At 38.1% G+C, this 16,144-nt stretch overlaps 1 protein-coding gene across 1 annotated transcript in view; it reads right to left on the bottom strand.

Moving 5' to 3' along the window:
• CUBN (cubilin) overlaps positions 1-16,144 on the bottom strand; it is a 142,397-nt gene that overhangs the window by 110,088 nt on the left and 16,165 nt on the right. The window contains exons 14-22 of the mRNA XM_005418600.2: positions 14,814-15,045; positions 13,406-13,587; positions 12,454-12,616; positions 12,068-12,258; positions 8,284-8,440; positions 7,335-7,513; positions 6,717-6,879; positions 6,260-6,476; positions 5,129-5,259 (exon numbers count right to left, since the gene is read on the bottom strand). Coding sequence (XP_005418657.1) covers positions 5,129-5,259; positions 6,260-6,476; positions 6,717-6,879; positions 7,335-7,513; positions 8,284-8,440; positions 12,068-12,258; positions 12,454-12,616; positions 13,406-13,587; positions 14,814-15,045 — 1,615 coding nt within the window. The remainder of the gene's footprint in view (positions 1-5,128; positions 5,260-6,259; positions 6,477-6,716; positions 6,880-7,334; positions 7,514-8,283; positions 8,441-12,067; positions 12,259-12,453; positions 12,617-13,405; positions 13,588-14,813; positions 15,046-16,144) is intronic.

Consider the following 16,144-nt stretch of genomic DNA (forward strand, 5'->3'; position numbering starts at 1 on the left):
GCACTCACCTCACTAACAACATTTGGGGGTGTGCTTGGGCAATAACAGACCCTTCTGTGAACATTTAGCAAAGTTAGCAGGAAAAGAAAGTACTTTGACTCCTTTGCCAAAGTTCAGAAGGCAGTCTAATAGTATATGTGATTATTATATGTCTGGAAAAACCATGAATTCAGTTTAGCTGGAAGACACTTATTACAGCTCATGAAAAACAGGAGGCAATTGTTAAGGACAATCACACATCTTGCTTTGCCCAATGTATGAGGTTTTGAAAGCCATTCAATCTGCCTTCTGATTTTAGTACTGAATATGTTAGCTTTTCTGGAAAAAATGCCATAAATGGCAGTACCCCACTGTAATAGCCAATAGCAGAGAAAAATGCCAGCTTTTGTGCTACTCATTTGTGCAATCATGCATAATGTAGAAAATTGTATCCAGGTTTTTTCCCCTAAAGAGATACCAATCAGTTGCCACAATCCTAATTACTCAAAAATCAAGCGATAGTGCAGTAAGTAACATGGGATTTTCCTTTCAATCTCACTGTACCAAAGGAAAACTGAGATCCCTAAATATTCACTTTTTATGTAGTACCATGCATGTTTAGGAAAAAAAAAAGAAGAAACTATCACAAGAAGTATATGCCTCTCCACAGGCAATGTGAAAGCACATCTGCATTTCAGGGCCTTCTGTCACTGCTGCTGGCACATGCAGGGAAGGGAGGAGTGGATTTTTACCTAGGAGGCACACAAAGGTCTTTTGTAGCATGTTAGACCCAAACTCCCTCAGAACACTGGGTATGATGGTTCAAATAGAATCTCTGTCTGCCTTCTGCTGCTTTACACCTAAACACTGTGGAGTTATACTGACATTTTTTGGCTTTTACAGGCAGACTAATGCCCTGATTAAACACTGCCAAGTTACAGCAGCCTAAAAAAGTTGTCAGAATCCAGCCAGTTGAGCCTTTTTCCTGAGACTTGGGGTGAGCTGAGCAGATGCCCAAGAAACATATAGGACAGCAGCTTTATTTTCTGACTTAGGTCAACCTCATTCAACCATTCTCTGCACATCTCTGCACACACCTCTTTGTCAGACATTACTTTCCATTCTCATCATTGCTCATTCAGCTGAAAACCAGAGCCAGGCATCACACTGCTAACAACTACTGGGTTCAGTCAGGAAGAGGGGAAAGAAGACCTCAACTTGTACTCAGCTATCAAGGAAGAAGACACACAAATCCATACTACACTTTCAGGAACACTTTTCAGTTCAAGGATTCACAGACGTTTTTCTCTTTCCTTATCCCTCTTAAACGCTGGCTTCTCCAAACAGTCATTGTAAGTAACATATAATCCACAATTTAAAGCTATTTAAAGATATTTAAAACCATACTATATATCCTGATAAATACTATTCACAATTCAGGATGATAATGAGGAAAACTATCTTTCACCAAAGCCAGAGAAAGACCAGGAATAAAAAGTATGTCAGGAAGACAATCTGCTAAAAACCTTGTTATGGTTAACTTTTCCCAGCAGAAAGACTGAAATGGAGCATCTCTAAAGAAAGAAACAAATTTTAAAAACACCAAACAAACAGAAAACCAACCAACAAACCAACCAAACACACTGCCAAAACCCCAATTCAAAGTAAAACAGATGAATTCCCACTTATTTGTGAAAAAGTTGAGAGGGAAAAAAATAATAGCACTGACTCCACTACTAATCCTATGGGAAAATTGTGGCCTGTGTCTATCAAGACCTTGCACAAAAGTTCCAGGAAGGACTGAAGGCTTTCAAAGATTTTTCCAATATTTTTACATGGGTTATTTGTGATGTGGTCAGCCAAAACTGGCAGAAGAAACCCCTCAAATCAACCATAACACTTACATGGCTTTTGTGACATTCATCTGCTTGGTAGTTGAGACCTGGACTCTTTGAAACAAATCAAAATATTACCTTGCATTCCATGTGACCTTCCCTTTTAAATGACAGAAGGATGGCAAAGAACTAAGAGTCCAAGGTACCTCTAGTTGAAGTGGGTGATACACATTTTAAAATGAAAATCATGAGGACATCTCTGACTGAGGGATTTCCATCTGTATTGCTGTTACACGAGCTATTCACAGCTACTGGCTGGCAGACTGCTGAAACAATTGTTTGAACTTTATGGGCCATGGCCATGGCTGCATCTTGTGGCATTCAATTTTTTTTTTTTTTGTTTTTTGACAGAAAATATAGCTTTGCCTTTTAATTCTTTTCAGGCTACTTTTCAAGTATTCAATACATCACAGATAAGCCATGCTAACAGAAATATCATTTACCAAGATGCATGGAGAAGAAAATTAATTTAATTTTGCATTTAAAAAAAATCATTCCTACATATCCTTCTTTTTTTAACTCAAATTTATTTGGCAGGGAGAAGAGGGACAATCTTGTCCATGTTTTCAATAGCTCATTCTCCCTGAAATAACTCCAGGCAAAAGACTATTGAAATGTGTAATATGAACCAGAACATCTTTGACAAATTCTGATACTGGTTATGCTCTAGCTGGCTAAGAAAACACAACTGAAAAATATGAAGAATTCTTATTGCACAAGAAACATTATTAGAACCATATTTTCTTTAGCAGAAAAAAAACCTAAATTAGCAGCAGATGTAAAGAAAAAAATCATAATTTTAGTATATTTCTCAGACATTATTATGCTTAGTAATTTGCTACCTTAGTGTAACTGGATATACATGAGATGAAGATCAGACCTAAACATCTCACAGTGGGAAAACTAAACTTTATATGATTGCAGGGAAGTGAGGAGTTGCTTCTCACAGCAAAATCCACATACTCATACTTGTTTGCCTTCTCTCAGGCCACAGAAATTTCAAAACACTTCATTCTTAATAAAAATGAATTTTAACTCTCTGGTACTTATGAAAACTTTATGGTACTGCTATCCTTGTACTGGACCAAAAGAAACAAATCTTTGCAAAAAAACCAAATCATAGTTTCAGCCTCTCTGTAAGTTTATTACTCTCAGTTTCAGCAGCTGTCTCCCACTTTGCCATACTTATACCAGTAGTGGTTGAAATAAAAAGCATTTATTCTAGCAATTGTTCCAAGAGTGAGAATAAATTGAGAGTTGGTGCAGATTAGCTGAAGAGCAGCAAAGATATTTGTGTTCATTATGGGAAAAGAAAATCCTTGGTGTTATACAGAATTTGGATTAAGATATTACATAGCACTCATTTCACATAAACATATTACATAGTTGTTAAAAGCATTGAAGAGACAGCAGATGTGCATTTTTAAGGCATTGTTTGAAAAGATTCCAGGGACAGCATTGATGCAGTTGGAACTCCAAATGACACACATTGCAGTGCTTTGGATGAAAGGTGAGAAAAGCCAATCACATGGTGGTGGTAAAGGAGGGGAATAGGAGAGAGGAGGCAGAACTGTGCAACTGGACAGCATTGAAATTACAGAAACAGATATGTTTACAACAGAGACAGAAATACAGATTGATATTGAGTAAAGAATATTATCTTGATAGACTCTGAGAAAAGTTGCGATAAAAATACTTAGGAAGGAATCAATCCACCCATGAAATAGTAATCTGAGGTGAGGTAAAAAGAAAAAATACCAGATTAAAAAGCAACAATGATATTTATAGAAGGTTTAGTTTGCAGTTGCAAACAAAAGCTTAAAAATTTTTATAAGGATGAGAATTTCCCAATTTCTCACTAGTAAGAATTCAGATTTCAAACTACAGAGTTTTCCTGGAAAGATTTTTAAAAGTACAACTTGTTTTATTGCCTATTACTTTCTAAGAAATAGAAATGTCCTCCTTGCAATAGTTCTCATTAAATCTTAATTGTTTGTACTAGCTTTTGGTTTCAATGCCAGATAACTCAAACACAAATGAAGGCAGCTGAGAAAATGGTTTCTTTGGATTTGTAAGTTATCTTGTAGTGAATAAAACCACAGTAGCAAAATCTGTACTAGTCTCACCTAAACACATGTTGAGAGACAAAATAGCCAATTTTCCCAAGATGTCACCAAGAAAGCTGCTAGGAATTGGAAAATTTGCTGCTTTTAAACAGGTTGAATAAATTCAGGAATTAGGAAAAATAAAGAAACTAAGAGCAAACAACGAACACTAGTTTATGGCTGCATAGATGAGTACTGTGAATTTCTGGTGTTCATCTAACAAATCCCTTGTAGTCTGCACTCACACACAGAAACCACACATAAACTGGTTAGTGATGGATAACAAACATCCCAGCTGAAAACATGTTCTTATTTTTACTTTTCTTCTCCTTGTGCCACTCTGCCTTTTCTGTGGTTTAGTTTTGCCAGGCAGACCCTGTCCCTACCTTCCATAGCACTGAGTGCCATGTGCACTCATTTCTTGAACACATCCAGGGGTGGTGACTCCACCACCTCTCTGGCCAGTCCTTTCCAATGTTTAACCACCCTTTCCGTGAAAAAATTCCTCCTGATGTCCAAAAGAGAAGAGAACAGAGAGAATTCTTCCTTTACCTCACTGATCTAAGTCTTGGCCCTTTAGAAAATACTTAAAGAATGGATTTAATGCATGACAGGAGCCTTGAACTCTGGTGGAGACAGAAATGTTGCACTCCGTTGTAATGAAAAAATCTCTTTGAGCTTTCAGGTTATTTTGCTGCTTTATCAAATTTCATCCAAATTGACCTTTCTCTACCCACCATCAATATTGAACCTTAGAGAGACTAAATTTAATTTTTTATGGCACCCAAGAGTCTCCCATTGAAGTGAGTTGTCCATGATCACTAAGTTTCCTAGCTCACACATACTCAGTTCAGAATGGACAAAGAAAATTCAGAAAATACTTTTCCTAAATAATTCATGCAGTTCTGCCATGTCAGCTCTTACTGACTTTTTAAAGAAAGCAACAATGCTGCTTGCAGAAATTGCTTTCCGCTTTCCTAAGGAGTAAAAAAAAGGTTCTGAATAAAGCAGAATTAATAAGGAGGAGTAGAAGAGGCACCAGGAAGTCTTCTGGCAACACAGAAAATAATGCTTCTGTTTCTTGTAGTGGTTATTTATAGTGACAGCTGAAAACATTTAATTTGCATAATGAACAGACTGACATATTACCTTTGGATGCATCCAGGGAGGTATAATTAGCTGAGAAACCTTCAGATGCAATGCTGTGATCTGTCACGAAGGACAACGTCATCATATTGCCACCACTAGTGAGAGATGGTGGAATTGATCTTCCACAGTATCTGCAGCAAAAAGATACCCCAAATGGAATGGCAGTACTTTGTAAAGCATCTGCATCACTGGAAGAGATTTCAGCTTTCCTGTGAAGTTTGAATAGTTACACACGCACAGTTCTCTCCTTTGGATGATACAGATCCCAGGCACATACCCTGTATCATGGGACTTAATAGCACGCTACATGTACAAAGGTACAAACCTGAAGTGTGGCAAAATCAGAGAAGAAACTCTGACTTACATACAATTGTCAAATTCTTATTGAATTTATACTGTGCTGTACCTACAAAATACTTTGTTCTTTTGTAGGAGTCAGTGTGGCTGGCCAAACACTAAGATTACAAAATGTTCTTCATTATGAGAGTCATTTGCTCCTTATTTTCCAAATACTGCCATGTCAGCCAACTGTTTTACAGTCTATAGCTACAACTGGATACTGTTCCCAAGTAATTCAAATGTTCTTGAATTCTGGGGCAACAAGAAAACCTTGTGTATACACCAATTGGAGAAGTGAAATAAAAGAAAACATTCTTCCCTAAGACAAAATCATGTATCAGAAGAAAATGAAAACTAAATCACATAAAATGCAGGTTGTGGTCTAGTTTTTTGCAGATATTCAAATGTACAGCCTTTTAAGTAATCTTTCTTTCACTTCTGCAAGTCTTTAAAATCCTGTCTTTTCTGGACAAGGATATATGAATGCTTTTCAATTTATTTTCCATTAATCAAAATGTTAATGGAGCGGGACAAAGCTAACTATTGAAACCTGTCTTTAAAAGAGCTATCCTTTAGACACAACTTAGTTTCTCCCAATATATTATTTATTAAATATGCTTCTCATTCCATGGTCAAATGGCAATCCTAGCAGAGAAATTGCTGCTGTTGCTTCTGTGATGAAAAGAAAATAATCTACACACAAAATTTAAGGAAGCAAATTGAATGTCAAGACCTACAGAGCAGTGCTCCCTCCACAGTGACACAGATCTGTAGGCTAATGGACATATTTACCTTCCCAATTTTTGCACAGTGCTGTTGTCATATATTTCAAGATAATCCTTTCTGCAGCTATAATCAAATGCCAAGTTAAATGAAGTGAATGTCAGGCGGATAAAGTAGCCAGGTTGAATGTTGATAGTCCAGGTACAGTTAATCCCATGTGGGTATACATCTGGATAACCAGGACTTGTAATGGTTCCTGAAGATCCAGTGAGAGTCTCTCCACATACTGCAGAGATTTAAAACATCAGGTTAAATGATATGTTTTTAAAAAAAACAGACACTCATAAAATTGGTTATTTTTCTTTCTGAAATTTCATAGTATTTCTTTCTTGATGCATACTACATGTTAACTGATTCAGAATTTATATCCCACCACACAAAACTTAATTGACAGTTGTTTTCAATTTGTGGGAAAATTTGGAAAGTCCCAACAGTCTACACAGAGAACAGCAAAAACAGTCCTTACCTGTATCTAATGGCCAGTACTGAGCTCTGAAGCCAAGGTTGGTAAGTGAGGAAGCTCTGAATTTGACATAGAGATTGTTCCGTGTGGATTGCACTCTAGAGGGTACAGCTGTACCACAGTATCTCTCCAAAACAGGAGAGTCTGCATTGTTGCCATCTCTGACCTGAAGGACAGTGTATTCAAAATAGAATTTTTTATTACATTCAAGTATTAAGCATAAAGTAATTCATAAGAACTATATAAAAGAGATCCTTAGGAAGTCAACCCTACCCTTTCTTCATGTGGTTTCTACTACAGGCACATAAAATATAACCTCATGCCTATCAGAGGAGCAGAGAAAAGATGAGATCTTACACCTTCAGCAGTAAATGGCACAAAAACCTTCCAAACCAGGCCTGTCTGTTTAAAGAAACCTGATACTTGTCTTTATTAAAACAGTCATAACATCTTGGGAGAGCCAAGAAAAGCTTTGGGATCCCATTATGAACCTGGAAAAGCTTTTGTGACTGCTGGAAGGAGTGCTCTCCTGTCAAGAACTTCCACTTTGCTGGAGATGAGGGTCAGAAGGAACTTGCAGGTACATATCTACATTGATAGTGCATGTGTGTGTCTCCTTACCTCGATGTAGTCCGAATCACAACTGGCTGTGTCTCGAATGTCAAAGTCAGTGAAGTTAAGAATCACTGCTTTGGTGGCTGGCTGGGAGATGATCCACTCACAGGTCTTTGGGTGAGGGGACATCCTGGGGTAATAAGGTGAATGGATTGTGCCTGCTCCAGACAAGGAACCTCCACAGGCTGCCAAGAGACACCAAGAATCAGTACTTGTGATGAATGATTTCAAGGAATGTATCATAATGATGATGATATGTATCAAGTAACATTATGAAATTAGAAGAAAACCAACTCTGAATTATCTTATTACAGCAGCTACTACAGATCATCACTCATCAAAGTGAGCATTTTTAAAAGAAAAAAATGCTATAGGCATAGCATAAACATGCTTATACAGAAGACCAAATTGTGTCCATGAAAATGAATGGATTTGACTAATTTGTTTCACAGACACAGATAGGCTTGCTGGTGGTTAAGTACTTAAAGACAGGCAAAATGATTAAAGAATTTAGGCAGAATTGAAGCTATAACATCTTTGGTATTTCAACATCAAGTGATAAATCATTAGTACCATATCGCAGAATCATTAATATCGTATCACAGAATATTCTGTGTTGGAAGGGACCCACAACGATTATTGAGTCCAACTCTTAAATGAATGGCCCATATGAGGATCAAACCCACAACCTTGCTGTTTAGCACCATGCTCTAACCATCTGAGGTAATCTCAAAGTCAGAAGCAACAAAAGGTCTGTTTTGAAGCATGCTAGGAGTGCCTACAGCAAACCTAGTGCAGACATCTTTTTAAATAAATAAATAAATTGATTCTGTTCTGTTATTTTCTTTCTTTTGAAGTTTGTGTATAACCTATTATATGAATACTATATCATGGAAATGACTGAAAGTGTCCAAATTACAGGAAGTTCACTGTGTAAATGACCAGTTCCACTTACCAACTTGATAAATAGCCCTGAAGCTAGATCTCTGCACAGAAGCATCAGACTTGAATTTGATCCAGAGAGCATTGCTGGTAGAAGTGATTGCAGACATGAGTGTATTATGACAGATTTTTCTAATGAGAGGAGACATCTCACTGTCACCATCTCGAACCTAGTCATCAAAAAGAGGAAAGTGTTAGATCACAAAAGCACTGGGATCTGATATCCAGATAAGACTGTAATCTCCCAAGAGCTGCTGCATAACAAAAGGAGTAGCTGTTTTATGTATTTATGAGAGGGGCACAGAGCCATCACTGTAACTGGCACAAGCACAGGACTTATAAGAGCTCAAAGAAACAATCACATGATGAGCACAGAAGACACAAACACATGCTGCTGTCACAGGACATTAGGATTAAGTGATCTTCTCTATGAACCACGTGTTTAGCACTATTTGAGCCTGTTTCCAAAAGTGACACCTTTAGGATGAAAGAGACAGGTAGGGTGCTCACCAGTGATAACTGAAATTTTTGCCAGCATTAAAATCTGCTGGGGAAAGAAAATGGTATTTTTTATTTTCTTGCTCTGGCCATGAGGTTTCCAGTGATTTTTGTATGGCACTTCTCCAGAACAAGCACCTGCATCCATACATTGATGCAGGCAGACAGCTCACTAACAGGAGATGCAATTCCAAGTCCCTAAAGCAGTAAAGAGGCACACTGACATCTTTCACTCTTTTAGCTGAAGGGTTCAGTGCATAACAGCAACGAGGCTACATCAGGGAATCCAGCTTTTACCTTTTGCACTGCCTTTCTACTGACCTCAATCAATTTGCTAATCAAAGGAGAAATGTATCTTATATATTTTCCCTAAAGTTGATTATAAATCCTGATTATCAAGGGGAGTTGATGGGAAAGACTTATTTGTACCTCAAGACTTCAGACCCTGAATCCATATTCCGTGAGTAAGAATAGCTACATCCAGGGATCCAGGCAGAGCCCTGGTATATCCCTGACGTGCCCATCTCATTTCAGGTGGGCAACAAAAACCTGAGGTCCAAAAGATGGGTTCTTTGCTCCCTGCCCAAGCAAAAAAATGCAAATTTTGTCCCAAAGATTTTCCCAGAAACAAAACGCCTTTTTTCTGCTGTAGAAGTGCTGGTAGTTCATGTAGATGGAACTGCTTTTAAATGCATCTACATGTTGTCAAAGCTAAAAGATCATTCCAGTGAGTTCACTGGCAAACCAGGGACATCCAGCTTTCAGGTCTCCTCTCAACACCAATTTTTTCTTCCTCAGCTGTATTCATCTAGGGGCTGGGAGAGATGGTAAGGAACTCTCATGAGTGTCCTGGTGAACAGGCAGTGGCTGGCCTGCTTGCCCAGCTTTGCAGTCTTAAGCTGGTGAGACGGCTTTCTTACTAATAGATATTTCCAATTTCCCTGGAATTTAAGGCAACAGAATTATTCTGGATTTACAGCAGAGCAGCTGACATCAGAATCTGTGCCAAAATGTTTAGTAAATCTTTGGAAAGCAGTGAAAACTTCCAGAGTGGTAATTCACAGGAGTTCACATGTTTTTCTTGAGCTGATTCTCCTTACATTTTTTGTTTATATAGTCCAGTGAGTAGTGATAAAAATAACAGGTTCTCCAAACCACGTATGTGAGTAATGTCTCCTCTTGCCAGTTAGAAGGACAGCATGTAAAAGGGGCTGCCTTGGTTAGCATCTTACCTCTGCATCATCATGTCACAGCCTTTCTCAAATAAATGTTATTGTCTCTGTTTTCTTATGGCAGATGCCATCCTTAATAAGAAACTAAACATCCCTCCCTGAGTGAGTGCTGTGAGCTGTGTCTAGTCCCTGTGCAAAGTCTACAGATTTCCTGATTTAACCAGGGAATGGAATAATCTGCACCTTTCCAAAGTGACAAAAAAGTTGTTGGAGAGCGACTTTTAAAATAACTTAAACACCCAAAAGTTTCTCTAGATGAACCAGTGGAAAAGTATTTTACAAAAGCACATGTGAAAAAATCAGGTCGTAATAAAAGAGCCTAGTACTTTGGTTTTACTAACTGTTCCAGCCAGAAAATGTTGGTCTGATTTCTCTGCTCTGGGCTGAGCCACAGAGTGAGGGGGTAGGAAGAAGAGGGCAGAAGCACATGGAAACTGAAGGGCTTGTGACTGATCAGCAAACAGTGAGGTAAATGCCTTGCTGAACTAATACAAACCGATGGTGTTCAACAGAAATGGTTTTGTTTCTGTGGCTGTTGTGAATTTAGCTGCTGTTTTGCCAGCAATTAGGCAAGAGGAGTAGCAGGCCAAACAAACAAAAGCTGTCTGTTTTCATTAAACACACTTCCCCTCTCATTTCAGAAACTAATTACACTTCATTCCAACCTAGGACTTAGAGTTATAGGAGGAGAGAAGGGAACGATGACAACACAATAACATCTTTTAAAAATAGACCAACAGCACAGAGCTCACAGGGGCCTGTTCCTCACTGGTCAAGAAGAGATTAAATACAAAACCCAACCTGTGGTGCCACTGAGCTGCATGGCTGGCAGTGCTGGACCCTGCTCTGGGGCTGCAGGTATGGCTCCCTGCACCTATAGCTGTAAATTTAGCACCCTAGAGCTGTAAATTTATATGTAACACGACATTGCAAACCAATGAAGAGAGAGCTAGGAGTAAAACAAAAAGTCACCTCAAGTAGATTGCACTAAGTACTGACACTAGTGTTGCATTATTATTACATTTTCCATATAGAAACATTCCAATTGTACCACTTTGTTTTCTTCAGCTGCAGCAGCACCTTTGCAAATTAACCATGGGCTGTGCCCAGCTTGTTTTCCTTCTGTTTAGGTCTGCACAGCACAGGCACAGTTTTATCCAGGCAGCAGTACCCAGCAGCCATCCCATGTGGATAAGGCCATGTCTCAAGGTCTCTGCTGTTGTACCCAGCCTTTATTTCTCTGTACATTTGTATGTAACACAACATTGCAAACTAATGAAGAGAGAGCTAGAAGTAAAAGTCACCTCAAGTGGATCGCACTAAGTACTGATATTAGTATTGCATTATTATTATTATTATTATTACATTTTCCATATAAAAACATTCCAACTGTACCATTTTGTTGTCTTTGCCAGTTAGATTTAGACTAAGAGCAATTCTTGAATTAGACTTGTAAGATTTCAGTTATGGCAACAATAAACTCCCAGCTTTACATATGTATATAGAATCATAGAATCACTAAGGTTGGAAAGGATCTCTAAATCTTAGAGTCCAACTGCAAACCGAGCTTGGCCAAGCCCACCACTAAATCATGGCCCTAAGTGCCACTTCTACACATCTTGTAAATACCTCCACAAATGGTAATTCAACCACTTCTCTGGGAATGTGTGTATAAATATTTATATGGCGTGTTTCCTTCTAGTGTCAGATCAAAATCTTCCATATAACACTTTGACTCCAGAAAATGCTGCATAGCAGCTATGGCATTATTTTTTTCTTCTTGCAGTTGACATTCATTTACCAAATGTTCAAACTCCCACTTAATCACGTACAGACTATTAAGAATTAGTGTTAAGTTAGACAGATTTCCTCATTCTCTTATCTTTACTTCACTCCAAATGCACCATCCTGCTCTTTCAGTCCCTGTGACTTTTGGACCCTAGTAAATTCATATACTTAGTTGTTTGATTAACACCTATTTCTGCAGTGGCCCTTGGGACAGAAGTTATACATGCTCTTGTACACACATGCAATCAAACTTCCATATCAACTGATTAAGAGAATCACCTCTATATAATTTGCTGAACAATCATTATGACTCTCCAGCTCCATATGGGTGAAGTTGAGGAATATTTTTTCATCCTCTGGCTGTCGGATAATGTAGACACATTGTCGGTTGTTGATGTACGGGTTAGGCCAGAAAGGAGAAGTGATAACCCCTTCACTCTCTGTGAAATTTCCTCCACAACTTGGTTCCGCTATAGTAATAAAAAAAAGAAAAAGAGATATTCATAAGTACAGTAACTCCTCTTGAGGCTGCCTCTGTACAATGTCTGCAAATCAAAAAGAATTTCTATATTATTAAAGAGCAAGTGTTAATGACATCCATTCATGTGTTATCTCTATCTTGAGAATGTCACAGACCAACCTTTAGTCCTGAGTATTTTACTTACCAGGAGATGTTGTGTACACAATATGGAAGCCTTTATCAGTAACTGAGTCATCAGAGTGAAAGTGAATAAATGCATATGGACCAGTGGTTTGGAGTGGGGGTGGAGATCCAGTGCTACAGTATTTACCAAGGACAGGGTCTTGTGGAAGGAGACCATCTCGAATCTAGACAGAATGACAGATCAACATTTAGGATTATTGTATGTGTGCCAGTTATGAACAGTACCAACACTCCTTAAGTTATCTCTGAGGCCCCAGAGCTATTATGGATGGAGGGTGGAGGGAAAGCTCATAGGAAGTTTCCTCCAAACACAGAGGAACTAAGAAACAGATCCACAGCTGTGATGCTGCAACCAGGAGTCATCAAGGGTTTTGTGAAAGGGAAAGAAAGTATCAGGAGATCTACGGTTCAACTGCTTTCTTGAAATCATGCTCTGCATTGCACACAACATGCTATTCCAAACTGGCTTCTCATTTCCATGAGAAGGTATTGCTGAATTCTGTAAGCATTAGGTCACACTCAACAAAAAGTCCTCAGCTCATACGTCAACTGGTGGACAGCTGTGTGAGCCAGGATATGAATCTATTAGTCTTAGATCCCTTTCCTGAATAGTTTCCCATAGGCTCATGAATTCTCTGTGGGTCGACATTTGACCAGGAGTTTGGAGACTGAACATTGTACAAAAGTGAAAGCTTCCCATCAGGTATTTGGCCTGAATCCCATCTTTTTTGCCACAGGACTTCCACCGACTTCAGTGAAGCAGGCCTCATCCCCTTTCTGTCCTATTATGTCTGATTGTGCATGGATGGCTGGAATATGCAAATAAAAAAAAGCATTTCAAACCAGGATTAGATTTTCAAACAGTCTCCTTCTGTACATAAAAAATTTTGAAATATCTTGTTTTGCAATAACAGATCCACAAAATGTTGTCATAATTCACAATTACACTTTACCTCTAAATAGTCATAATCGCAGTTGTCATGGTGTTCCAGGCTCAGGGTGCCAAAAGCAAATGTGATGAGGAGGCCAGGACTGGTTGAGATGGTCCAGAAACAATTTCTGTTTACAGGATAGTTACCAGGATATCCTGGAGAGCTTATCGAGCCGTAAGTACCTGTCAGCTCACCACCACATTCTAACAGAAAGAGACGCGGAACAACAGAGTATTTATCACCACATGTTGGGTCAGAAGATGAACTGTCCTGTAGTGTCAAAACCACCTACAACTTTGGGGTCAGAATAAATTAAAGAACAAAGACCAAGCTAAACAAACCAGCAAGTTTCTTCTTGCTTTAAATTTTGCAGTTAATTCTGCAATTTTAAAAGGAGAACTCGAAATATTTCCTGATTTGCACAGTTAAAGATTCTTACCCAGTCATGATTAACATGCTTTAAAAAGAATAATCAGAAGCACTGTGTTTGGATTGGATTTACAAAATCAATCTGAATTTCTGTATTTTGTAAATAGTCTCCATTTTTTATCCTATCACAAGACTAGTTTCATTAAAAAGAAAAAAAAATGAAATAGCGAGTTTAATCTCATCTATACTGCTCTCTTTGCTTTTTTTTCTGTTAGTGCTATTTTTTCCTCCAAAATATTTGCTTTCACTTTTCAGTACTCAAAGTATTAATTGATTATTTTTCAATTAGTAATTATCAATATAATAATGACAATTGAAAGAAAAAACCCACCAAAAATCATATTAAAAGCACTTCAAGAAATATTTCTGGAAATAAGGAAATGGCATTTTTTACTCTATGGTTCATTTAAGACACAACCCAATGCACTTTTTGCTTCTAGATAATACACAGAACGCTGACATGACCTTAATGTTATGTGAGATGATTTGAAATTTATCTCTGGGAATGCACTGCCAGACCATCTGGAATAATCATCCAATCACCATAACCAAGAATTCAGGCAGAAATGTACAACAAATCACCCCAAAACCTCACACATTCTTTAAAATCCAGCTTCCTGTAATCTATCATGTTTGGAACATTTAGGCTGTTGTAAATTGTCAGTGGCAAAACAAACCATTAATTTGCTTGTTCGACCATTGTTCGAAGTACCAGATATTTCCGTGACAAAAGAAAACTGACTGAATGAATGTCATCCCCAGAAACACATGCTCTTTGGGGATTCCTCACAGGAAGTGTAAAGCAGCCTTAAAAAACAGCAGAAAGCTATTCATGCAGAGGCCTAGAACTAGAGTTTGAAAGTATCTTCAAGTGATATATATTTCAGCCTCACTCCCTTGAAAAATACTGTCCTTCTGTTCCCAATGTTTCCTAATCAAAGAAATAAGTAATTCATTTTACTCCAAAGCCATGAAAATGCTTTGCATTTCATCAACTTACCAGGATCCTGAGATTCCCAATGAACAGTAACACCTCCAGTAATGGTGTGGTTTGAAAATAACCAAAAATACAGAGAGTTGTGCGAACTGAGAAGTTCTGTAGGACCTGGGAAGCCACAGTATTTTCCAAGAATGTGCATTGATGCTGAAGGCCCATCATGGATTTGAAGGAATTCAGAGTTACACTGATTACTTGTCTCTAGTTGGAAGAATGGGAAGGTAACACGCAGAATCTAATAGAAGAGAGAAAAGAAAATATGTCTTTTCTCCGTTGCTGAGACACTATCTATGCAGAAACTTTATAGAGCAGATATGTGTATCCATGCAACTGTGAGAATCTATGAGCTTTTATGTCATTTCCTGAAATGTTCCAGGACAGAAAAGAATATCAAAGAATCTTAAGGGTCAAAAGGAAAGAGAGAAGATAGACGGACAGATAAGAATTTAGTCAGTGAAGTTTTCTGGAAAGAGCATTATTTCTATAAACTAATAATTGAGACCATTTGCCTGTGTTTGTTATACGTGCAAAATATCTATATGTGTAAATTTCAAGCCATGTGAAAAGCTTGAAACACAACATAAAACACCTTATTCCAGGTTTCCCTAGGCAGTTTTTTTCATCAGATAATTAGTATTTTTCACCCTTACTATGTTTGAAAGTGTTGTAATGGGAGTTAAAAGGCTCAATGATCTTGTTTTGCACAAATAAAATCAGCGTCTCTAAAGCCCATTCTGGATACTTAGCGACATGCACAGCCTTAAGTTTGTTCAGATTCTTCACTGATGTGCTGTAATATGCTCTGCTGAAGACAGTAGTGGCTCCCCAGCTTTGGGCTGAGGACATGTCACATACACATATATATATATATACACACACACATATGTAATGCTGTATAAACCACCGCTAAGCACTGGCTTATAAAATGACTTAATTCATTCCACAAAATGTCAAAAATACTTCAAATATTTAGATCCCAGGTAAGAAATTTAATGCTAAATCATGGTGTAGAGTATTTTGTAGTTGTTATTTATAACACAAGTGGAATTGTTAGTTGCAGATCAGAATCAGAATATACATTTGTGTGCAACAGTTAAAAATCAATCCTTAAAAAAGTCAGATGCTGTTATTACACAAAGGCATTGACAACATGAGTTAAGCATTCTACATTTCTGTACTGAGATATCAGAAACATGAAATTGTTTTGGGGTCACAGAATCACAGAATAGTCTGAGCTGGAAGGGACCCAGAAGGATCATTGAGTCAAACTCGTAAGTGAAGAGTTGGCCCACGTGGGGCTCAAAGCCGCAGCCTTGGCGTTGTCAGCACCAGGC

Source organism: Geospiza fortis, unplaced genomic scaffold, assembly GCF_000277835.1.
Source record: "Geospiza fortis unplaced genomic scaffold, GeoFor_1.0 scaffold138, whole genome shotgun sequence".
NCBI classification, from domain to species: Eukaryota; Metazoa; Chordata; class Aves; order Passeriformes; family Thraupidae; genus Geospiza; species Geospiza fortis.